The 26809-nt window shown below is 43.4% G+C and overlaps 1 protein-coding gene across 2 annotated transcripts in view; it reads right to left on the bottom strand.

Moving 5' to 3' along the window:
* LOC131592173 (carbohydrate sulfotransferase 11) overlaps positions 1 to 21589 on the bottom strand; it is a 154376-nt gene extending 132787 nt beyond the window's left edge. The window contains exon 1 of one of the 2 annotated variants that reach the window (XM_058863498.1): positions 21462 to 21589. In XM_058863498.1, the coding sequence (XP_058719481.1) occupies positions 21462 to 21564 (103 nt within the window). In that variant the 5' untranslated portion in view covers positions 21565 to 21589. Of the gene's footprint in view, positions 1 to 21446 lie in introns of both variants that reach the window. The other variant, XM_058863497.1, reaches the window with a different exon arrangement.
* Between the last annotated feature and the right edge of the window lie 5220 nt (positions 21590 to 26809).

Raw genomic sequence — 26809 nt, 5'->3', positions numbered from 1 at the left:
TCAAATTCCTTCTTTGTTTCCCTCCATCCAATGAAAGAGAAGAGTTGGGAACTGTTAGGGAAGTCATTAATAATTAACTGGGAGGGGGAAAAAGTTGCCTCTTTTGTTATGCTTCACTAAATTTTGTTCTTTATCCAAATACTGGTCAATGATTTTTAGAAATCAGAATTTTAACCTCTTTCATATATTACTATCAGGGCATTGATTCACCTACATGTCTGGTATCTATTTACCAAGAGATATACATCATATCTGTAGGAATGAACCTTCTCTTGACAAACAGAGGTTTCTCTTAGGTATTCCCTCAAGCATTCATTCATTTTAATGGTGTATGCTTCACATTGAAATTCAGCCTTGAAGATGTTAATTATTACTGGTGTTTCATTGCCCTTCTGGTGTTCTACAGCAAACCCTGATGAAATCTGTCATGCTTTATTACATACTGCAAAGCCTACCACAAGCATGGTTGGTTTGGGGTTTTTTTAAACCACTCAGTGCTTTTAGGGTGCATACCTGGATGACACATCTTTGAACTCACCTTGCTCTTCACCTACACGACTTTATCTCAGCCACTTAATTTGCTCCACTCGTGCAGCCAAAGATTGTGCTTTTTACAAGTCTCCAAAGGTTCTCTGGTGAATCAGCTTTTCCCTGTGATAGGAGACCTTATAGGCTGTAAATCCGACATTGTGTTGATACATTTGCCAACAACTGAACTCAGATATTGCCAAATTACACCAAATTTAAAGAAAAAAAAACTGAAGTCACATTATTACTAAGAAACTTAAGGGATAAAAAGGGTGACTTAAAATTTGTCACTCTGATCACATACCCAGGAACAGAAGTAGAGAAAGAACAGAAGAGGAAATTCACAAATACAACAGGGACAACATGAATTAAACTTGCAACCCATTAGCACCAACCTGTATTCAAATAACTTCCTAAACATCATTGCATGAAGCAAGAGATGCAGCAGGAAAAGCACAGCATGTTGGAAAAACATCTTTATAACAAGAACACCCTCATTTGCCAACCATCACTTCATACCCATTGTCACAAATTAGCATTAAAGCCCTGCATCCCCTCAGCCAACATAAAGCACATGCCAAATCTATTTTAGTGTTGTTCCCTTATATTAGATATAGAATTCACATGCACAATTCACTGATAAAATGAACATGGATTACATTCTAGTTCTTCATCTCAACATCATTCAGTACCATTTATTTCACATCAAATTAGAAGACATTTCAAGTTCCTTAGCAACAAACTCAACCAAATATACAGGGTGGCACTGCAGAGAAATGTAAAATATATTGATACAGGCAAATGATACAGCACAAGGCCCTCAGCCAGTAATCCTGGGAGTATTCAGCAGTTTAAACCACTGTTTGTACAGCCTCCTGGGCCTATCATCAGACAGTGCTGAGAAGGTTCAAACACCAGGACAAATGCTACTCTACAAGTTCATGCACAACTTCTGTCCCATCTGCAACAAAACATGCAGGAAGCATCTTGCCCTTAAGTGGCTGTCCTACAGACAACTTCTGAATTCAGGTTTGCGTGCTTTCTTCAGATACTGGATTCAAACTAGGTCTCACTTTGCTCACAGATTTCCCACTGTGTCAAGATCCTAATATAACCACAGCCTTACAAGCAAAGTATGCAAATAAGTGAGAAGTGCTCAGCATGGACCAGGATGACTCAGCAGGTGATCTTTAAGATATACATATATACATATACATATATATATATATATACAGCTAGATGAGTAAACAGGGGTCCCTGGGGAGGAAGGCTGGTTGTCACCCCAGAAGGGCAGATTTTGTAATAAATAAATAATACATATTTAGTAGTCTAAGAACTCATTAGTATTTTGAAAGTATTTTACATCTTAAATTCTCTGAATTCTAATGACACTAAGTGGGAAAGCTGAAGGCAGAGCTCAAAACTGAGCTGCCAAGCACTTTGAACTTTCCCATGGAGAACTGGCAATTTCAGATGCTGTAGGTCAGCCAGCTGATAGTGATCCTATAAAACCATGCTATAAAAAAGACTGTTGCAGCTCAGTGACAAAATCATGAGAAACTTTTCTTTTGATTTCTTCTAAAATAATTTTTCCACAATTTTACACAGACACACACAAAAAGAATTTTGAAGTTTTTTTCCTCTCTCATTTTGCTGAATTTCTCTAACACAAAGTAGCTATGAAAGCAAGAAACTATTAAACTGCTTATTGAGGACAGCAATTAAAGGTGCTGGAACAAGAGGGCATAACCACCAGAATATAAAGTCACTTTGGCTGAGCCCCTTGGCCAAGTAGAACAGCTTCACAAGACAGAGGGGACACCAATCCCCACAGCTCAATGCCACGGGCTCCCTTCTGAAAAATGGGGAGTCACACAGTTCATTTTCTCTGCTTCACTGGGAGCCATCTGAAGGACACAACTTCATCTCAGTTGGGTAAAGCAGACAGAACTCAAGAGTTTCAACCTCCTTAAGCAAGTAAACTTTGAAAACAAGCAATTTTACAGCAGAAGGTAGGAAAAAGGAAAGGAAGGAATAGGTCACTGAAAAGTTAAATAAAGACAGAAAAAGGTCAGTTAAAATAATTTTTAATGGAACACTAACAAAGGAAGTTGGATGAGAATGCTGCAGGGTTCTATGAAGAGAAATAGTCCAGTGATTAAATAAAACAGAACACCAGCAGCAAAGGATTTGACTTACTGTGGAGTCCTGCCTGATCAAAAATGTTTAATTAAGACTCTGGGGCTTGTTCAAAGCCACCAGAGACAGTTTGAAACAAAATAAAGTTTTCGTAGCACCACCAAAAACTATGCTGTTAGGGGCATGTTGGAGGTCAGAGAGCTTACAGTGAGCTTGCAATAAAAAAGTTAAATAAGAAGAAGAGAAAAAAAACCTTTCTCATCTCATCTGTGTCCACATCACAGAGCATTCCCAGGAAGCCTTCGCTTGACAGCAGACCCTAAAGCAGCTTAGACTGACACAGATCCTCTTGGCTTTCAGTGCTCTCTGTGCCCGAGGGAGATGTAGAGGTGACCTAGAACCAGAACATTTTCAGCATCCAGTCCACATTCAAAGCTTCATAAGTTCTTCATAAAAAAATAGGAAATCTTGCATTTATGTAATTACATCATCCCATCCTTGTCAAGAATGCTTTCAAAACTCAGGAGCGATCATGAAATTTGGATCGCTAATGAAGAGAAAACGCTTTCTGCGCTCTTTGGATGCTGCCAAAAAAGACACAGCCGTTATTGCCAAATGTTGCATTCTTCACAATGTCTAAACAGACGTGCCTCTCCCCTGTACCAGCCTTTAACTACTGGCTCTGTTAAAATCCACTCCAAACTCACTTACTGGAGAGGGAAAATAGAAGGAAGAAACTTATTCAAGACAACAGTAAACCTGCTTCTTGCTGAAACTCCTCCAGCTCTGATGGAGCTGAGGTAGGGCCACGCTGACATCTCACCCTGTGAGTCACGGCTGTGACTGTGCATGGTATCACCTACCTCAACCTCGCTGCCTGTTTGCACCTGCACCTCCCCAGCGGCTCTCACACCACACTCACCTCTTGGGCCAAGGCACCACACTCCCTAAAAACTACCTGGGACACACACAGGCACACACACTCCTCCAAAAACCATGATTCTGATGAACTGCCTGATCAAACAGGCAAGTGCTGGCGATGCCAGAGCAGTGGGGCTGGAGCCGACAGGGCAAGGCAAAGACAACTGTATGCAGGTGACACACATCAGGTGGCATACAGAAAACTAATGTAAGAAATACAGAATGGGTTCCACAAATGAACAGACTCCCTCTTCAAACGCACATCCAATTGTTTTACCCTCGATTTTTTTCACAGCATTTCCCTACACCTTCCACCTGTGACCTCCTGGCAGCCCGGTGCTGTTCATCCTCACCTCCCAGCTGTCACTGTAGTACCTCACACAGGTGAGGAAAGGCAGGAAGATGGTTCTGTGAGGTGAGTGTTTTCCTCCACTTCAGCTATGCCAATGACTTGATTTTGAAAGCTGTGCCTGTAAGGGTGATTTAAAGGTGTAACTTACAGCTACAGGCACATCTGTAAGCATGTTTCTGAAAACATTCCCTGGATTGGCTTTTCATCACTCTGTTAGCCATAAGCACGTAAGTTCTACACAATGATGCAGCAGCAGCTACAAGTGACTATCTCCCACCAAAGCTGCTGTCCTCTTAAGGCTACCAAATCCTACCCAACCTCCTTCCCTGAGCGAGGGCAGCACACCCCTACTCACAAATGCTACAACTTCAAACACAGGCAAAGCCAATGCCTTCAAACATCCATCTTTTAACTCCCTAGCAACAATTCTCTTTTGCCCAAATTCTCCATGCTGCTCGCACTTTTTTATTTTTACTGAGGTCTCTTCTTATAGTGCTTACAAGTACACAAACAGTTTCACCTTCATCTTCAAGAAGTCTTTTAAGCCTCAAAGACTGAAGATTTTCAGTACAATGGTGAATTTTTCACTTGAAGTTAAAGTATGCAACAAAACCTCATGTTAAAACAAGATGCCTCAGTCTGACACCCAAGCTTGAAACAAAGCGACATTTAGGCTTTGATCCTCAATCCCAACTCACAAGTCAGCTTTGGAAACAGACCCAAAGTTATCAAGGACCAATCTCTGAATCAATTTCAAACATGACCCAAATTGTCAGTCTTGCAATTAAGATCCTCTCTGCAGAGATTAACACTGTATAAATTGACATAAATTTAAATTCTCCTTCCTCAAATCTAAAGTTTTACAGCCAGATCACTTGACAAACTTTCCATTTACACTTTGGCTTCACTAGAAGTCCAAGCTCAAGACTGAGTTCTTGGATGCCATGAAATCTGTCTCTTTCAGACTAATGTAAATCAGGGCTTGCTTTTTTTTTTTTTGCTGACGATATATGAAGATAAAACAAGATTCTTTTTTTTTTCACATCAGTGTTGTATCTGTTTTCTCTTCTTGCCTTCCTTCAAGGAGAACTGGCAACACCCATACTCAGAGCACTGTAATAGTCCCTGGGAAAGCCAAGCAGCACAATTGCTTATGCCATTGCAGTTCTAAAGCAAGGATGGAAAGATCAAAATAAAAATACCAAGCAAATCCACTGGCAGTCTTGCTAGAAAAGTCCTGAGAAACTCTCCTATGGCTTCTTGGCCATTTCCAGCACTCTTGGCCATCCTGCCAACTAATTACTTGTGCTTCCCAGTCAGTCCTGTGCACAGGATACCTTCCTCCTCCAGAGGTACTGCTCCTGAATAACATATTTCAGGAAAAGGAAAAGCAGTCAAGCACAAGACAGAAATCGCAGCTAAGAATAACCAGTGGTAAAACACAAACCCTAACAATATTAATCAGTAATGCATCATAAAAATGCAAGCATTAGCAGTAGAAAGTGGCATACTAAATTGCTCACAAGAAAAGATTAATATATTCTTGTCATAATGGAATTGAGTGACACATGATTGAGAATTAGGGGAACTTGTCCTTACTGCTGAAGATAAACTGTTCTCACTGTTACTCCCAATTTAATTTGAAGTATGTGTTAGCACTGATAACCCAGCCCTAAGGTGGTGACTGTCAGAATGAACAGCACGGCAACACCACAAAGAATATTCATTCACAAATCAACTAGGATACATGGCAAAAGGATAAAAATGTAAATTAATAATTAAAATTTTACTTATCAGTTTATTATTCCAATACGAACTGCAGAATCTGTTGCTAGTTAGGTTGACACTTCTTAGCTGAACCCACATATGTTTCTTCTGCTCACTCCTTCAGAAATACAATTCCCTCCCTCCAGAAGAATCTTCTGCGGAGCAAAAAGTAAGAAGCCCTAGTGTGCAGCAGCTCTCTTTTTCCATACAAAAAATGCTTCTCTTGCCTTAACATCAAGCTGCAGGCAATGGCTCAGCACACTTCCTACATGCACCCAGAGGTTCCAGTGGTGTTCTTTATTTCATGAAAGCATTTATTTCAATAGTATTAGGTTCAGTAATCTCTTTTTAATTATACTGAAATTCTGACTCAAAAAAACCCCCCTACCTGGTGACATACTTCTCCTCAGTACTAATGCCCACTAATGGGAGTATTTGAAAATCCCTCATTTTAAAGCAAGATCTAAAAATCCAATTAGACATGTGCTTTGATCAGCTTTTGCCTGCTTCACCACCAGTTCCAGCTTGAGAGGCACACCAACGTGAACCATGAGGAATAGCCCAGCATGGAATAGCAGGGAGTAGTTTGCATGCCAGCACCACCGGAGCGAGACAAAAGGGCCAGCAGGCAAAAGAAGAGGAAGCAACAAAAGCCATGACCTTCAATGTTCTTGCATGTCACCAGCCAGCTCTGCCAGGGATCACACACTTGGAAAGCCAGACCTGCTCCCCAGTAAATACATGCCAGTTATGTGTATCCATTTAGCAGAAAGTTACTGGTTTTCCTTTGAATAAATATTCCTGGTGAAATAGATCCCCCAAGTAGGGATTGTTCCTCCTGCGTTATGCCTTTGCTTTCTGCCCTGAAAGTATCTTCATATTTAACATCCAAAACTTATAGTCAGAGAGGCAAGGTTAACCGTGACCCATTACACAACACATGAAACCCTTACAACCACAGTGGTGGAACAACAAGCACAGCAAATTCTTCTCACTGCCTACCACTTGTCTCTGGGCTCCTGTGCAGCACAAGGCCATCTGTGAGGGCTGTCAGAAGAGCTTCTTGAGGAGCTGGTACGTTCATAGATCATAAAAATAAGCTAGCAAGCCTACTGCCAGGACCCTGAGGGAACCAAGAGATCTCAATTGCCCTAACCAACCTCCCATCACCAGGACCATCCCTTCCTTCCCACCTTGCTTATTCCACTGACATAGTCCAAAGACGTGATCATTCAGTAGTAAGCCTGAAGCTTGCTAGGTTGAACTCCCATCTCCGCCACTGCCTGAAGTTATGGGCATATGCTAGGAAGGAAGTTAGTTTTACTGATTTGGCCACTTTACTACAACCTGGTCTCCCAACATAGCAGATGACCTACACAAGAACAGTGCTGGGGACACAGCTCATCCCAATACAGATGCCATGAGAGCATGCTGCTCACAGGGGCAGCTCAGCCTAGTGCCCTACAAAGCACTGCCTGTCCCAGAAAGGAGGCCACAGGACCAACTCACCGAGCACAAGCCCACAGTGTTGGTATAAGGCATTTCAAGATATGCAGGGAAGAACACAAGTGGGAAGCTACAGACAGCCTGTGTTTGGTTTACCGTGCTGCAGACATGGGTGTACATATCCTTACTCCAGCAGTAATGAAAGTGTGAGCGTTTTCTCCACCCAAACCTCGGAGCTCCCATGAAGCCTGTACCTGACACAGAGCCATTTCAAAGAAATTGCAGAAGTGAGGTGATAATTGGGGTGATACACAAGCTCACACTTGAGTTTGAATAAATCTGTCAGAATTATCAGTTTTGGTAGCCAGCAATTGTTTTCAGCAGTAATTTGCATTTCTCTTGTGCTGGTGATACCCCCTACCTATGTCGAACTGTATGGGCTCAGAGAAGCTCTGCAACACACACCACTGTTGCCATATCAGGCCCATCAGACTGCTGCCCTCAGGTTCTGGTCTGCACTGTGCCTGCCATAGGGCTGTGCTTCAGCTGAGCCACAGAGGTGGAACATGGCCTGGCACTGTAGAAGAGTGAGAAGGGAGATAAAAGCAAGGTTGGAACCAATCCCTCCCTCCTGACAGCCAGTTGCTTCGGTCCACTTGAACAAGAACTCATTTTTACACCCTCTGTTCTTGATCAAGACCCTTTACAAGAGGTCCTACTCCCACTTTAGCCATGAGTGCAGAAACATGGGGTTCTCAGATCACTTTCATTTATGGCACAACCCCCTGGGAGCTGCCTCGCTTGCGTATGAGAAAGTGAGACACACTTGGGGCACAAGTGCTCAACTTGCAACTTTGACCTGTCAACCTTGAGTTGTACTCACAGATTATTGGCACCCTGGGAAGACAAAGCTTCCCTGCTTCCTGAGGTCAGCCTCTTCTCCCTAAGGACCAACTTAAAACAGACAAAGAAAGAAGCAATTAAATAAAATCCGAGTCTTATTCCCTGAACTTGACGTTTTCACATGTTAGAAAACTGCAAACCCATTTGCCAAAGGGCACAGAAACAGATGGGAACTGAAAGGGCTATTACATAAATTAAGCATGTAAACACTGGTTGTCTGCTCAAAACCCAGCTCCTGTAATTTCCATGTGTGCAGTATTTGATGTGGCCATAGCACCATTCCCACATGCCCTCACTTGAGGAAAATGGATGCACATTTTTCCAGTTTGCTACATAACTATGCTGTGCTTAAAACTGCCTTGAGCTAGAAAACATGATAAACGTGACAGAACCCTGCTATTTCCAGCAAGGGAGTCAAATGTGAAAAAAAGACACCACGTGTATTTTTAGGCTATAATTGAAATTTTAAAGCGGTCCCTCCCCTGAACATTTGAACAGATGTAGTGTGCAAGTAACCTACTACCAGCCACAACTTGTGACAGAGCAACATTTTTCATAATTCAATGCAAGATACAGCTGACAGATGAGCAAGAAGCAAACTAACACCAGAACTTCAGGCATATTTTTTACTATGCTTGTTTGACTATGAGTGGGACACAAACTTAGAGGTCAGCAGGGGACAGAAAAGGCAGGAAGAAAAGCATTCCTAGATGCCTTGCAGTGATTGCAAGAAGTCCCATCTCTTCAAAATGCCTCACTGCAGCTCTTAGTCCTGTGCACTTGTGAGAAACAGTCACACATGTTCAACAAGATAGATGGGAAATGTTTTGTTTCCAAGGCTGAGGTAAAAATACCCTTTCAAACATGCTCAGTAGCTTCCATTTCCCCTCCTTGCAATGCATGAAGCATTACTTCCAATGCCCCAGAACCTCACAGGAACTGAAAAAGATACTAATTTAGATCTGAGACCTTTCTGAAAAAACACACTAATGAAATGCTGTACCAAGGTTTTCTTTTTCAAGGAATGAACATAAACAATGTCCCACAGGCACCACAGAAAATGTGGAGGTCTAAAAGGGAAGGATCTGGGAGAGCATCAGCCAGCAGCTGCAGCCCCTTACAAAGACAGCTGATGTTACCTTCCTATTTTGACTTTAAATCTGCAATAACAGAAGAATGAGCAAAGTGCAGGGACAACATACTTTACAGAGAGGCAATAGTTTAATTTACAGCTATGTTAAATGTTGGTGAGTGAATAAAAATCCAGGATGCATCATGCACATCAGCCTTGATCAACATGTCTTTGCTGACAATAGAAAAGATACAGTTTCATTGTTTGTGCTTTTTTTTTTCTTTCTTATTTTAGTAAACTTAGATTTGCTGGCAAAACCTCTAGCAGATCTGCACACAGAGGTAAAAGAAAATGAAAAGGGAAGAGGCAGGCCTTTTTTTACCTATACTGATCCAGTAAACCTTTCACTGGCAAAAGCTGTCCAAGCACAACACGATCAAGAGTAAGTCAGGCTTGCTATTCCAGAAAACAGACTTCCAAGCACAGGTGTGGCCTCCACCTCAGTCTGGCCTCATGGAGGCAACACTTTGCTTTCAACACAGGAACACAGCTTTCAAAAGGAGCTCTCAAAGCTTCATGTATTTGCACCAGGAGCATTTTCCTGTCAGGAGCACTCCCAAGGACACAAGACTGTCCACAACAGCCATCCTCACAAGCAGAGAGCACACCTGGAGCAGGCTGCAGGGGTGTTCCTTGGGCTGAGTGCTGGGAACTGGGTTCTGCCTCACACCTAGTTTGCACTATGGTCTATTCCAAACCTATAGGGGACTGCAAACCTCAAATCATATAAGCTCAAGAAATCCACCCTACCCCTCCAGTTTTATTCCTGAATGTGCCACTAGCCTGGTGGGAAACCATTAAACAAATCCCAGCACACATACCCTTCCTGACCATGCCTCAGTGACCCTAGCTATAGAGTTAAAAAGAAAGCATGGACCTACTTCGTGGACAATTTTGAAGCCTTCTGATTAAATTAAGTATTACTGCCCCAGAAGTAGATTTGGACCCAAATTCTCGAAGATTTCCAGAAATGCTGCTCCTAACTTGCTCCCAGTGAAAGCTTTCAACTGCAACAGACAGCAGGAAAGCACAGACTCACCATTAACCAATATACAACACACATGGCTTGACATTCAGTAGTGTTTCCAGGCTGAAAAATGCTGAAAGAGTACACCAGGCATAAACCATTCTGGCAAGCTAAGAGTGGCTGAGGTACAATCTGATGACAAGAGATCCCCTCACAGCTGGAATGGGAGAATGAAATAAATCTCTTGGTCACATCCCAGTGAATGCAAACACAAGCAAAAGATCTGAAGAGCAACAACAAAAAAAAAAAAAAAAAAAAGAAAAAAGCCCCTAAAATGAAGGGGGTAAAAGCCTCTGTAAAGACTGGCAGTCAGAAAAAAACCCCCAGCTAGTTTGGACATACAAGAATTATGGCCTGTTTCCCTTGGTTCCCAGGCACACTGGGGGCAATGGGATGCATTTCTAGCTGCACAAAGAGTTCTCACAGTACTGTGTTACCACACTGGGTATAGCATTCTGGAGATGGATGAGGTTGTAAGGCACTGACATTATACTGATGTATGGACTTCATGCATTACTAATCATTCAGACACAATAGCCCCGAGTATATTTTTGTTTTGCATCCTCTGCCAATATTCTCCTCTCTCTACTCTGCAAGTTTTTAAGAAAAAGTGTTCAGGAAACAGGCACAGAATGGGGAAAGACTCAACAGCAACACTGGCTCTGGGGAGGAGAGAAAGAAAAAAGGAAACAAAAAACAAACCACCCAAAAACCACAAGCTGGCTCAAGACAGCCAAATATGAAGACAATTTTAATTAAACCACGTCTGTCTTATATCATCTATTTCAGTTAATTTAGTATCTCAAACGAGTTTTATCTCAAAATAGTTAATAGCTCTAGAAGCCCAAACATTTTCCCAGTTTGTTCTTTAATGTAATTACATTTTTGCTGCTGCACCAGAAATATTAATAGCCTTTTCTGCATGAGACAGAGAAGCTCTACAGCAGGACAAGAAACTTTCAATCCTATTGATGATCTGCATGCTGATGGTTACATACAGCTTATCTGCCAACGTAATTTCTACTGAAGCTATTGAAAATAGGCAGCATCCCTCTCAATACTTCAAGCATGCATCTCTATAGGAAAAAAAACTTGCATTCTCTTGACTGTAGAAAGGACAAATAAGTCCTTATTTGATAAGCAAAATACTTGTCAAAAAGGAGAAAAGCAGAGTTATTGTTCTACTGTATATTGCTCTGTAGGAAGATAAAGAGGGACTGCTCTTCATTACAGTACCTTTGATTCAGAATTGAGCTAACCTAGTCAATGGAACTGACCCAGATTTACAGGGGAGAGACAGTTCAGGGCTCCAATCCAAGCCTGCAATCCTATATTTCTACCTCCAAGGGGAATGTATGCCCTTTGTGCAATCCAAAATCCTCTGTTCTAACACAGTAGACCTGACCTAGTACTCACTAACACCAACTGAAAAGCAACCACGGTCTCCTCCAGGCCATCATGCAGACCTCGTGCCACCAACCCACCAGGAAATTCAAACCACTCAGTGAACTCCTTCCAGGAAAGGGGAAAAAAATAAAGTAAAATTTTATGGCTTGCCCAAAACAATCCCCCAAACCCAACAGCCTAGCAGGGAGCCATGTTCACCCTATCTGAGCTTCCCTAACCTTGCCACAAAGAACAAGCAAGACTGATTTGGGAAGAAAAGGAATGCAGAGAAGCAGAAATTAGATGTCACAGCCCACAGGATTGCCAGTGCCACGGTGGCAGGAACGCTGCACAATGTCTAGCTGACTGATCCTGTAACAATTAATAAAACCAGCGAGTGGGACACAGCAATGCCTGGGAGTGCACATGTCCACAGTCACCCTTGCAGTCCATCACTCTCTGGTGTACTGCTCCAATGATTAGCAATTACTTCAACTTCATAATTACGTGCACACATGCACGTGCTTAATTCTAAAGATAAAACGCTTATCACCATCTGGAAACTCAAATGTATTTTAGAAGTTAATCAAGACCAAAATACATAATCAAGTCAGGCCTATCAGTTTTGTATTTATGACCCCAACTGACACATTTTATTAATCAGCAAGTGTTTAAAAAGTGTTAAGGACCTCCTCCTCAGTTACTATAAATTCTCTGCTACCACTTCCAACACAGGCTGTAAAAATACAGATTACTAGAAGGACATATTCAGCTCCTGGTACCCACCAGCGTGGGTGCAGAATGTGCTATTCCGTGTCAGGTCACTTCAGATAATACAGACATTTTTGTTCTGCCTGCATACCAATCAGCTTTAATGCACTATAATGCAAATAGTCTTTAAAAGGATTTTAACTACCTAAAGCTCTTTGTTTTAAGACAAAGTACTACAGTAAAGATCATCCATGAGATCCAATTACAGTCACCTTATTAATTATATTTCTACCTTGCCAAATTCAAAAATCCCTAGCAGCTATCCAGTTTAAAGTTTTTGATTCCTTTATACAACCATTTATCAGCCAAAAAAGCCAAAAAAGCATGAAAATTACTAGCTACAATGTAATTTATCAAATTAATTCAGAAGGCATTATTCTAAGGGTCCTTTTAGCCATCGACAAAATGTATCTTGAATGTCCATGTCTTAAAAATGAATAAAAGGAGGAGGAAAAAAAAGAATCCCACAGTTCTCTGCTTTTTACAGACTACAATGTGTTCGAGAAGTGGATTGAAACCCAACAAAGCCTTTTCTTCCTGGTGGATTTTATATGTGGAGACTCTGCAATTAAAATCTATGTCTCCTACCACTCAGCCAAATAACACAAAAAGACATAATCTTTTGATATTAAGATGACTAAGGAGGGCATCTTTTAGCCTGAGACAATGCTCAAAGCAGCAGCAGTGATTCCTTTGCAGATTGAACACAGCTGAGGATGAGATCCTGCTCTTTTACCTCCTGGAGAAGAGAGAGAAAAGGGGGTCTGATCCTGCAAAACCACACATCGATCACTTTACTCACATCCTTGAAACCGAGGCTGCCTCTCCCTGCCAAATGAAGAGCAGACAGCATTTACAGGATGTGAGCATTTCGCACCTGTTTTTGCAGGGTGCAGTCCACCTACCTCCACAACATGTGCTGGATAGAGTTACCATCTCCCAGACCCCCGGAATCACAGTGCTGTGAGAAATTCTGCTCAATTGCATTGTTTGTATTTTCCATTTCCCCCAGCACCTTCTTTTACGTTTTTTCATAGGAGTGTGAAGCCATCGCAGTAGTGATTGATAGTAATGGAGCAAAGTCATCCCTCAGTGTCTACAGCCTGGCACAAAAAAGATGAAGGCTACCTTGAAGAGGCACTCTTACTGTTTAAGCTGATACTCTGACAAACTATAAAAAAACCTTGCTCTTCTACAGCCTACAAAGAATTAATAAAATCATTCCTCTCTCAACCTGGATGTTTCCAAACCTGTAAGTTGAGAAAGAGTAGCAGAAATAAGAAACCACACTTACTACTTATTTACTCAATTAGTAAAATAACAAAGGCACCTATGTGGAGCCCTTGGCACTTCTGGGATTTCTTTTAATAACAAATAATTTCATACTCTACAGCAGCCTTGTTAGGAGAAAAAGGTTTGCACTTCAGAAATCACTGCGTTTGGATTACCTGGGCCACCAGCTACAGATTTTGTAGGGGGTGGGAAGATGGATGAGTGCATATGCACGTTCACACACATTTGTGGGCATTGCCTTCGTCTTTTTCCAGTCAGCATCTTCTATGTGCTCATACTCAGCCTTTTTAATGCACGGATTCAAATTTGTCAGGAAAAAGACATGAAATACTAAGTTTCCAAATCTAGCCTCAGTGTCAGTCAATGTGTTCTAATGAACATTTTCCTTCAAATGTTTCAGTGGTAGCAATCTAATTTTATTTCTTTTTAATAGCATCCTCTTCTGATGCTTGTAACTTAAATGTTAATGCCTCATTCAGGACCTCATCTCTAATGTGTAAAATTAATATGGCCAAAAGGAAAGCTGTCATCTGCTTTCATCGCCAACACTGGGCACAGTGTAAAAAGCAAACCTAAAAAAAAGCATTACTATTTTAAAATAACTTTAAAAATCCTGGATATCTAAATGTTAAATGCATAAGGCAGTGAAATTTCTTTAGACAAGGAAGCCTCCCTTGATTCCCACGGACACAAAGCTTCATTGATGCAATACAACAAATGCTTGTGCTGCACCTACTTATACCGTGCTGTTAACCAAAGTCCTGTTAGCATATCACAGAAACGAGAGTCCTGTCATCCACTGTGGCTCTCTGAGGCTTGCTGCCACGGAGCTTTTCAATCTCTGAGTTCCTAGAGTGGAACCAGTAAAACACACCAGCTCCCACAGACATGCCTGCAGCTCCCATGTTCTATCTGAGGGGCTCCCCACCAGCCTGCCAGGATTGCACACCAGAGAAAGGGCAGAGCAGAGGATGCACACTGCCATGGAATAGCCAGCACCCTCATTCCTGTATGCCTTATAGATCAGTGCTCCCAATCTGTGCACAGGTTGCTTTCCATTAGGTAATTCCTAGTGATGCTACAGGCGTTGTGAGTGCTCCAGAGGACAGTGGGGAGGGAGCTGGAATTTAACACGGGCCATTCTTATGGAAACCTACAATTTCAGTTTCACAGAAGGGAATGGATCTATTCCAGACAATTCCAAGTCTTTATGAAGGAGCACGTGGAGAGGGCAAGAAAACAAACCACATTCATTGACCAGCATTAAATGAAAAGTGGAAGATGATAGTGTTACACAAGAGAAGCAACCCAGAGTCCAAGTGCATATGTGGCAAAATTTTGATTTATCCGTGAAACCTTAGTTTCAGGTGCCAAACAATGACATGAAAGGGGGAACATGCTGAATCCTCTGCTGATTACATTCACAAAATTGAAATCCAAGAAAATCCCTGTGTCTGGAGACATTAACTAGAGATAATTAGAAACTGAATTCTTTCACTGGTTTGCAGTAGTCTCTGGTGGTCTCACCTTCTAGTTAAGAGCACGAGGCTTGTGCCAGAAACTCCACTTTGTCACACACAAGCATTCTGCCCATAACAAAAGGATGCTATCTATAACCTGGGTACTGAAACACAAATAATGAGGAATCAACTGAATTCAGTCAGAATTGCGACTGTAAGGACAAATACCTCATCCACAACAATCCTACATGAATGGGCTACAGGGAACAGGAGCATCCAACAAAACACGAACATGCTTTGAAATGTTATCCTTGTAAGACAGTAGGTGCCTGGTGAGGCTAAGTAACTCACCACAGACATCTCTTGGTCTTTATCCTGGACATGCCAGGTCTACACAAGTACATAATTCCTGAACTCAATTTCATTCCTTTAATTTGATAGGGAAAACTCCTTCTTTTTTCATTGATTTCAACTGAGCCCTTCATCCATGCATCTTATGCTTCATTTTATGTATGTTGACACTTCAACAAGTCACACACAGAACTCAAACGTTTCCTTTGAACAGCACAAACAATCAGAAAGAAAAACCATCAGATTAAAATCATTGTGTCCCCCATCCTGGTCCTTAACTCCCTCAGGATCAACTTAGAGTTGATATATAATACATATGCATCAGCCCAAAAGGCTTGAGAGGAAAAAACTCTCTAGTGCTAGGATGACATTCACACAAGGGCAACCGCAGCAGCTTTGTCAGGCAGGATTTGATATAGTACATCTGGCAACAGAGTCAAACAAAATACAGTTGTGCTGGCTTTGGGAAAAGTAACATGAATCTAATTTCTTCCAATTGTCTGAACCACTTTTAGAGTTAATTACAAGTACAAGTACAGTACAAGATGAACTACCTGCCACTTCTGAAAAGTAATGGAAACAACTTTAGAATTCAGAAACATGTTCATATTTCTGAATACGAAATAAAAATTAGTTCCACCCAATCAATTGTATAAATTTGTTAATAAAAAGCACTGGGAATTTCAGCTTTATATGCTGTTTTGCCAAGTTCAAAACAAAGCTTCCGTGCATGCTGACTTTATCTCTGAAAAAGTCACTTGAGCTAAGTCATGACACTTTACATCTGTGAATAGAGTGTCAGTGCTCTGAAAGGTAGCATATACTTTCCCAGTATTGATACCCAGTAATGAAAAAAAATAAAAGCTTATAGAAACCTACATGGTAGAAAATGTAATGGTGGACTAATAAATACACTGATAAGTTAAAATGTAATAGACATGACCACAACATAATTACACAGGTAATTTTTGTGCTTGAACGTATTCAGAGACAGATTTTTATTTCTTCAGTTCAGCAAGCAATTGTTGCAAAAACCTACACTCATTTTCACTGCAATAGAAAAAGTTGCTCTTCTAGTAAGATTAATATTCACTAAGCAGGCAGATTTTCACAAGATACAAAGAGCAGTTTAATTCTCAACTTAAAGCAGGTTCCAGACTATCAGTCCCTTTGAGAAGAGTGACCAGAGTAGGTTTGCTCACACTGATGACAGTTCCATGGGAATCCATGAAAAGCTTTTATAGGGACACCAACAAATACATACAGCACACAGCAGGGTTTCTGGGGGATGCATTTCATTGCATGCAATTAAATGAGGGCCAGTTTCTTGTGGCTGTCAAATGAACTCCATTTCTCTGTATCCCAAACAGAATAATTTAAAACCAGTATACAGGGTCCATCAAAGGAATGCCACACACCCAACTGCCTTGCAGATCTCATTCTCCTTTGTAAGCAAGAGAGAAAGCGAGGATCAATTGCAATATGGGAGACTGCCACATTGATTTTCAAACAGAATCTGCCATCAAAACCAATGGTGAGCTTGTCTTCAGACATAAGGAAAAAAACCTCCTGCGGTCTGAGTTGTTCTGATACTTGAGCAAAGGTAGACACCAGCTCTCAGTCACACCATGCTGCATATGTAACTGAGACGATCCTGGACGTGAGGCAAATCCAACCTAACCTTTGAGATGCAACCTTTGTTAGCATCCGGAGGAGAGCAGTACAAGTCTAAAACAGGAGATGTAAAATGGAGCAAAAAAAAAAAAACAAACCCGCAAGTAGGAGGGGTGGGAAAGGAATCAGGTTTAGAGTAAGTTCGTTTCATAAACCTGTCTGAGGTAAGATAAAGATAGTATTAATTATCCTGCCCCTGCGAGGAATTTTACACCTTGAGGGATCCTAACACACTGCCAGTGTGCCCCCCCCAGTCCGGCAGAGCAGCTCCTGCCTCCACTGGGTGACTCACAGTCCCCTGCTTGCTGCAGCTGGGAAGCCTACAGAACAAAGCAAACACATCTGTGGAAGTGTAGGCAGGCTAAAGACTAGTGAGCAAACTGATTTCATGGGAAATGCAGCAGATAAAACTATGATGGGCTGTCATATAAAACCCCAAGACTGACCTATTTCATGCAGACAGAAGTTCCAGGAGCATGGAGCAATAATCAGCTTGCACTCAGTTATCTAGATAGCACATGGCAGGAGAGTGAAGGGGAAAAATATTTTGAGCAAAAGGGACAGGGAAAATCAGCTATATATTGCTGTATCTCCAGCTAGCAAACACTGCAGCATGTTTTTCTTCAGAAAAGTCTAGACAGGCAATGGGAAAGTACACTGAAATCCCCATTACCACTTCCCTCAAGAGCTAACATAGCCCCAGATAAGCTACAACAGCTTATCGTCTCCAAAGTTTTCTTTACAGTGGTCCTGAGCACTGGAGGGCTGGACAACTTACCTTCCCTCAACAACTGGTTGGGGAACCTAACTTGGGAGGGTGGGTTCCCAGCTCTCAGGCAGCCTCTGGCAAAACTCAGACAATGCAAAGGTGCAATAACCAAACCACATCTATAGCTGGTTTCCCAACAGAGAGTGGGTACATAGCCAAAAAGAGAAAAAAGAGTAAAAAACAGCTCATTTCCTTCCAGTATGAATGTGTTTGTACTTGATACAGCACAAGGGATATATCACACTCTCTTTCAAAGATAAGGTTAAACTCATCTTCCCAGCTTCAGGCATTGGGTGTGTTTGTATTGTTTGGGTTTTTCGCTTGTCTGTTTTTAAAAAAGGCTACTGTTAACTATGTAATTTTATTTCTTTATTTTCTTATTTTTTTATCCCAAAGGGGGAAAAAAAAAAAAAAAAAAGAAGAAGCTATCAGCAGAAATTTGTGTCTCACACTTCTAACTAGAGTTTCATATTCAGATCTCCGAAAACGGAAAACCCTCTCTAACAGATAAAGATTTATCTTAACCCAGGGGGGTTTGGACTCGTCATCTGGTGACCTTCTAGCATCTTTCACCTTTACTTTCATCTGAAACTGATGAGAAAGCTTTGTAAGCCACCTCCTGAAATTCACCGAGAACTCTGGGGCTCAAGAAACCTATAGTAAGGTCCTCATTGAGGACTTATCTGAAAACCTTATTTTCTCTCCAAAAGGCTTGGGTGGGAATTTTTCATCTAATTCTGACTGCAAAGCGCCTCTGCTAGAGAGCATGGTAAGCTACCATAGCAAGCCAGAGACAAGAGACAGCTCCCTCCTGCAGCCATCCAAAGACATGCTTCAGTGGAGACCAGCAAGAATTCTGAACACCCTCCAACAACAAAAAGGACATTATCCAAGATTTTGAAAGCTCTTAATACCTCCAGTCCTGACACACACTCTGGCCACGATCCGGCTGAATTCTGACAATCAAAAAGGGTTACGAGCCCATCTTACAAAAAAGACTGAATTCCTAAAATTGACCCACGACCCAATGTATATCGTATTGACAGGTCTACCACCTCCCTCTCTCCTGACCCTTCAAGAATTCTACATTCATCTATCACTTGCACTACCAGGATGGTAACATGTACAATGGTATAACAGATACCTGGGAGAGCAGCTGTCTGAGCCTCACAAAGCATATGTAACCCAAATAGGGACACTGTGTGCAGGACTAGAGTAGGGCTTGAGAGCTTCCCCGCAGTTTCTGCTATGGAAACAGCCCATTAAAAAAAATATAAAAATCAGAATCAGTTATGATCAAAAAGGCACAATAAAGGTTGTGATCTATTTACTTCCAGATCTACTCCACTCACACTAACAACCTAAATATGTGTCACACAGAAAATGGGTGCACGTTAACCTCCGGGTGATTTCACAGCATCGCATTCTCTCCTCAGAGTTTATGCTAAATCCTTTGAACTGTACTAAAATCCCAGCCTATTTATAGCCTCACAATACAATGAATATAAAACCATAATCTCCAACAGTTAACTATAGAGCATATTGAGAATTCTTAAAAGAAGATTTTTCTACATTCAAAAATTCACAGAAGAATATTCAGTGTAATCTCTCACCTACTGCATGCTAAGTTTGTGTTCCAGCAATATAATTCATCTGAAACAAGGGGAAATAATAAGTCTTGGCCAAGTTTTCTGAATATGTATGCAAAGCATATTATCTGTGGAACTCCACCAATTAAAATATCACACTTTATTAAATTGGTGAAGATATGTTACAACCCATAATCCTGCATGGTGCCTTAAAGACCAGAAATAAAGTCTTCTCCAGGTCTGCTAAGGACTGAGCAGTCCTTGTAAAACTAGTAAGCATGGGGCAGACATAGCAGGAAAGAGAATAAATATGCTAATTTTTACAAGTTGGCAGGCATTAACACAGATGGGCACCATACAAGAACACATTCATCAAGCAAATTATACCAACTCTGGAGGAGCAGGCAGCTGATAGAAAAACACCAAACAGGACTTGGCTTCACCACAGAATCTAATGATTCCTAATTCTATCAATGCACCAAGCCTCAACCATTTGATGAAAAACTCTCCAGAAACTTTAAGGAAAAAACACTTCTCATAGACTCATTTAGGTTGGAAAAGACCTCTGAGTCCAACCACTAAGCCTGCACTGCCAAGTCCACCACTAAACTACATCTCTAAGTGCCACATAGACATATGGCAACTATGGTAGCCACAAACGGGAAAGAAAGAGTCAATTTGAACAGATCTTTTTTCTTTTTACTAGACTGCAATTCCCTTATCAGCTACAGCTATATGCCTGTAGCCAGGACGCTTGAGAGCTGGCAGCAGACAATAACAGGTACGGCTGGGAAGACTTGCCTGCTGAGGAGTGTGGCCAGTCTGCCAGCTACAGCTGCTGGCCACAGCCGTATCACTCCCTCTTACCAGTCCTGATCCTCTGCTCAACGTCAGATCACTCCAGAAAGACACTGCAAGTGCAATTCCCACGTCTTTTCTCAGGCAGAAAGGGGAAAAAGTAAGACAGCCAGATCAAAGTGATTTTTTAATTGGTTTTTTTTTTGCCATGCTGGACAAATTTCACCAAGCTTCACAAAACATCCATGAGGGGTCTGTGCACACAGCTGACACCACATGGAGTTTCCACAGCCCAATCCCACCTTTGTGTCAATCAGGAGCTGATCTACGTGGGACTTCTCTGGGAGCCAGCATCTGCTGCCCCCGGTACAGCTCCATCCCTAGGCTGAGGGAAAGCGAAAAGCTGAAGTCGGATTAGGTAGGTACCCGGGAGCGTGGACCCGAGGTGATCCCTGCAGCCCTGCACGGCGCTCCGCAGCCTGCGTCCCTGCCCGTGCCCAGCCAGAGGCTCCACCCGCAGCTCCTCGGCCGCCCGAACACGGCGGGACCGGGCAGCAGCGCCGCGGGCAGGGATGGCCGGGGCCGGGCAGCCGCCCCCGCCGCTCCGGACAACTCGGGCGAGCCGGCGCGGAGCTGCCTTTGCTGCCCTTGCTCGGCCGCGGTGTCCCTGACGCTTCCGAAAACGAAGAGCTGAGAAGACGAAGGCCCGCGACCCGTGACGGGAGAGGGGACCTGGAGTCCCGCTCCCGGCGTGGGGGACCCGCGGGGACCGGGCAGCTCCCGGCGCCGCTCAGCCACGACGCGCTATCCAGAGGCTATCGCCTCCCGTCCCCCTTCACCAAACCCACGATATAAAGCGGAAAATAAAAAAAAATCTTAAGCAAACCAACTTTCCTCCCTCCCGGGCGAAGTTTCCTGCGGGGGGCGAGGCGACCTTCCCGTGGCCGCCGCGGGCGCTGCGCCCGCCGCCGCCGAGCCCCGCGCCTGCCGCAGCGGCGCCGGGAGCCGAGAGCCGGGGCCGGCGGCAGCCAGCGAGGGCTCCCGGGGCGCCCGCCACCTGCGCCGGTGGGGAGCGGGGCGGGCGCTGCCCTCCGCGGACCCGGTGGTGCCGGTGATGCCGGTGCGGTTGCGATGCCCTACCTGGGTGCAACATACTTTGGAAATAGAAGATGACGAGGATGAAGGAGCCCACGGAAGTGACCAGGACCATCCTGCACACCCGGTTCATCCTCATTACTTCCAGCACCGCCGGCTTCATGGCGTTGTCCGGCGGCGCAGAGAGGGCGGCGGAGCGCGCAGCGCTGGCGCTGGGAGCCGCTCCGCGCCCGCCCCGCGCCGAGGAGCCGCCGCCGGAGGATGCCCGGGCGCCCGCGCCCCGCGCCGGGGGGCGTTAATGCCGCGCTGGGCGTGACCACGCCGCGCGCCAGGCGGAGGGGCGCTCTGCGCGCGCGGGGGGGAGGCGGGCCAGGCGGGGAGCCGGGGCGGAGCGCGCCCCCCCCCTCGCCAAGGGCAGAGATGGTCCCGCCCGGCGGCGGCGGCGGGCGGGGACGAGCCGGGCGGCCCCGAGGGGCTTCGGGGCCGCGCCCCTGCCCCTCGGAGCCCCGGGGGCGTCCGGCGGCCGCCGTCCGAGCAGCCCCGCTGCCCGTGAACTTGACCACCTCTGGGTCCAGCAGCCGCCGGCGGGCAGGAGCATCCGCCCCTGCTTGGCTCTGCCCGCGCTTCGTTTGTGGAGAGAAATTCTCTCCCACTCAGTGGTGCCTGTCGCTCCGCTAACCCTAAATGCCTCCTTGCAGGTCTCCCATGGCTCTGCAGGTCATGTTACAGCCGGTCCTTGCAGCCGCGTTGTGCCGGTGTCGCGCTGTCCCGGCCGGGAGCTGTTCATTTTATCAGCGGTGCAAACACCAACTTCAGGCGCACGGAACCATCCCCAGGGCAAACAGTGCCACCTGGCCTGACAGAAATGAAAGGGGCTTCTTCTGTTTTCAAACCCGAGACTTTTAAGTTCTCTGAATTGACTAACAGTGCTCATTTGTCGGTGGAATCGAAAGGTCCTTGCCCCGCGGTCGGTCCGCCGAAGGTGGATCTACCTTTTGATAGTCGAGAGCAACAGCAGGCTACGAGCAGCTACGAGCCCGTACGTGGCAGGAATGCAGAGGAGCTGCGAGCTACAGAACAAAAGGCCTCTGCCGTGCCCGAGCGTGCATCGCGTTTGGGACGGCTGCGGCTGCTGGGGAGCCGGGGGCTGCGGGCGGCTGCGGCTCAGCTGAGTCCCGAGCGAGGTTTCCCGACGCGGAACAGCTCCCGAACTGGGAGTATCCCCTTGCTCTGAACTACGCAGGTGTTGAAAAGTACAGTGCTGAATGGAAATGTCTTCTTAGCAATATACCATTCGTCTTTGTGCCGTGCTAACAGTTCTGTTTGTTCCCCTGATGCACCCAAATACCACTTTGCTATCAGTTTTCTTTTTGCTAAACTGAAAATCATTATACTGATGCTGATAGCATCTTCACGTGTAAAAGGATTTTTCTTTCCCCCCGCGCTTCTCTCTGTTCTTCCGATGAGCTAGGGGGAGGGGGATCTTTAAAATGAAAACAGCCCGAAACAGTCTGAATCCAAAGCTGGGAAGCAAGTGGAGCAAAACATATTTTAAGCTAAAACAAACCCCCTCCCACTTCCACCCCCTCCTACCCTTGCCCCTGCCCCCCCCAAAAAGCCAAACCCCACGAACAAACAACCCCAAACAAAACAAACAAGCAAACAAAACCCCAGCCAACAAACCCAGAAGGTATGAGCGTTCATTCCCAGTTAATTGTGACAGAAACATGCAAAGTCATCAGAGTTTTCCATTTCCACTTTGCAAAAGCCAAAGATTTTTCCTCAAGGATAAACCAGTAATTAGATAGGCATTTGCTACAGAGTAGCTTATTTAGGTTTGGCCTGAAGTTCCTTTTATCAGAAACAGATTACATTGTTCATTAACAAAGATTTTACACAATATTTTGCTTACTTTCTCTAGATTTTCTCAATTTTTTTTCTTTCAGCAATTTTAATATGCAGTGACCATTTTCTAGTCTTCCTAATGTAAAGGAAGCTTTAAATTTATTTTTTGCTCTTAAGTCCAAACTGCAAACATGACAAAAAGGCACTCTATGAAAAGCACTAGACAAAGAGAAGCATTTCTATGTAATGCATCAAAGTGGCGGATCGTTAAGGCAGTCAGCAAAAGTCAACCAGAAGCAGAGCCTGGCATTTCAGCATCCTCTGTCAATACATGCACTGCAGTACACCAGCAATTGCAGTATTTTAACAGAAAGAACTGGACTGTCTCCAGGAGCCTGGATAAGACATCAAGGGAAAAAGCCTAGAACTCAATGCTCAGCCAAGTGACACAATAAGAGAAATGCTTTATGCTGTTAGAGAAGGTGGATGGTTTTTCAGTGTGGTTTAACAATAGTTACCCCTTTTAATTTTTCTTTTTTTTTTCTTTCCTTTTTCTTTATTTTTTTTGTGAGAATCATCCTCCAATGGAACAATGGACAATTTTAAAGCATTAAGAAGAAAATCACCAGCTGTGTTGCCACTTACTTTTAAAAGCACATCATAAAGCAATAGCATCATTTTGGACATTGGTGATTATAAACTCAAAATCCACCCAAATACTTACAGCATCTCTGCAAATTTCCAACTATGACAAGCTTCCTGGTGAGTCAGGACAATGAAATGCAGCAGCCTACATTTGAGACAGCCAGTTTTTTGTTTTCCTACAGAAAAGAGCATAACTGAGGTAACATAAGGAAACACAGTTGTCTTTCCAGGTGGGTGCCAAGTTATAGAATAAGTACATGAACAGCTCAAGCACTTCTAAAGTATGCTTCTGTCTGAGTGGAAACTTCAGCAGCTCCAGAGCAGCAGGGAGTCTGGGTAGTACTGTGGGTGTGATCACCTACCATTCCCATGATAATAACCAGCATTCAGTATCTCTGAATAAAAATAGTTCCATCATCCAAGAGATGTCTGGAAACAAAGACTTAAGAGATTAAGAACCAGATGCCAGTGACATCAAAAGAAGTACAGACAGTGTTTTGGGGATTATTTTGTATAATAAAAGGGCTTCACGAAAACAAACCCCCAACCAAACACAACTGCCCACATCACTGTTTATTGATAGGACTCCAAAAATAGCAAATCTGCAGTTGAAAACCAGCACAGATGTAAATACAGCATGTAGTAAATTCAAGGTGCAATTTATAAAAAAAAAAGTCAAGAAGGCTGAAATTGAATAGCATGTTGAAAGGTTAAACAGAATGCCATAAGAAAATAGAGGTATCTGTGAGAGACATATAGGGTCTGTGCAACTTTTCCTCTCTAAGGAAAGAATCTCAGACAAAAAGTTTTGTTTTATACTGATAAGCTTCATCCTTTAAAAATGGAAGGTGAATTTTTTACAGAATGTCTAATGTTGTTGAAGAAATACACACAAGCTTTAGTCATGAAAGCTGCCTTCAGATCTGAAAAAGAAACTGCAAATTTCAGACTCTGTCTAACCTGAGACCATTGTGACTCCAATCCCATCACAACCCTTAACCACCATAGGGTGAAGTCAGGTGGATGAGAAAATCTTCTGGATGCGTCTTCTGATTATATTGTGGGAATAGTTTTTAACTTCTCTGGCTGAAACAGCAGTATCATAAAGGGACCAGGTCTTGGGCTTTTTCCCCCCCAAGGAAAAAGCACATTGCTTTAATGATTCCAGACAGTCAGTGGACCTTTCATTTGACAAGCTGCTATAAAGTGTGCTGTCTGAAGGCAGGTAGTCAAATAAGTAACCATGTTAATAGTCAGGCACTCTCCCTACCTCAGCCTGGGGTTGCCTGACAGTCAAAAAGAATTTGGCAATGTTATTCCATTAACGTACAGTAACGTCTTTTAAGATACTGATTCTGAGCTCATTAAAAAAAAAACATGCGAGAATCTCCCTGACCCAGCCGATTCCAGCGGAATTAGGACAAAGCTCATTTCCCTACAAAGATTTCTCAGTCAGCAATTCACTGTCTGCATGAATAAAAGGCCACCCACCTCTAGGAAGCCATCATCATAGAGAACTGAAAGACAATCCTTTCTGGAGCTAAGCAGATATCTTGCCCCCTTCTTCTTCCCCCCAAATAAGACCCCTTCATGCACTGTGAAGCAACCAGGAGGAGCAATATATTATGTATTTCGAGATAAAATAGGACCTTCAATCTATACTTGATGTAAGACCACTGTGTTATTAATTGTAAAGTTCTTAGTAACAAGATTTGGAGGAGATAGGCATAGACGCAATTTTTTAAGCTTTGATTCAAAGGATGCAATTTCTAGAGGTGATGGATGTTTATACCTCTTCCCATTGCGATTAACAGCTGCTGTGGATCAAACCCAGTGGTCCAGCACTGTCCAGGACAGTATCACTGGCTTCAGAGGAAACATCACTTTGCCCTCCAACAGGTAGCAGTAGTCAAGTCTGCCAAAAAATCGGTGTTTGCTTGTGACATTTATTAGACAGAGCTTGGCTTTTGTCCTGCAATGCAAATGACTTCATTTGGGGAACACCCTTCTGAAAGTCAAATCCAAGAAAAATTCCAATGCATCCTGTCACCACAGTTACAACCAGAGCAGCCAATACAAATTCCTGGGCAAAGCAGACATTAAAATATTTGCCAAGTTCCAGTGACGTTCAGTGCTCTTTTTTTTTTCACTGTGTGTATACTTCCTTTGCAGTTTTCCCCATTGCCAGTGAAGGACATTTTTTATGAAGTGAAATACTGGAGTAAAACTTAACATTTGTAAGGGCCAAAGCAGCTGCAAGACAAGCAGAATCCCCTTGTTGAGTTAGCTGCCTGTGTTAAAAGGAGTCTTAAATGGACAAGTATTTTCCCCAGCAATGGCAGTGCACCCTTAAGTTGCGATGAAATTCAGATCTCTATCAATTGACCTTGAGGCATCATCTGAAGTGTGAATCAGAGTACAGAGAGGCTGAAATAAGAGGAAATAAGAGGAATTACTGCCTTTTTGTAGGGTTGCTCACACCAATTCTATTCTCAGACAGCAGGGATTACTCATGCTCTTCAGAACATATTGCTGGCATCCTGCTCTGCTGCTCATTAGACACAAGGGTGTCAGAATGAAGCCCAGTGGCCAGGAAGGCAGGATGTGGTGAGCAGAAACAGCACAGCATCAGAACAGTACAAATTGCAAATAATTTACAAAACACAAGCATGCTCCCTCCATTCACCTGGTAGCACTTTCCCAGCTAAAGTTCAAGCAAGCTGATTTCAGGAACAAATTGATTTGTCTCCAAAAGCTGGAGTGGCTTATATGCTACTTGTGGGAAAAATCCAGCTGAATAGGAATGAACACACAGACTTAAAAGAACCTCCAAAAACATCTTTGGAGAAGACATGAAGAAGATTCTAGAATAAATTATTACTGGAGGGACTGGCAACAAGGAAAGAACTGCCCCACCA

This window comes from Poecile atricapillus, chromosome W (genome assembly GCF_030490865.1).
Source record: "Poecile atricapillus isolate bPoeAtr1 chromosome W, bPoeAtr1.hap1, whole genome shotgun sequence".
Classification (NCBI taxonomy): domain Eukaryota; kingdom Metazoa; phylum Chordata; class Aves; order Passeriformes; family Paridae; genus Poecile; species Poecile atricapillus.
Note: the sequence above shows the minus strand (reverse complement) of the source record. Positions and strands in the feature narration are given on the sequence as shown.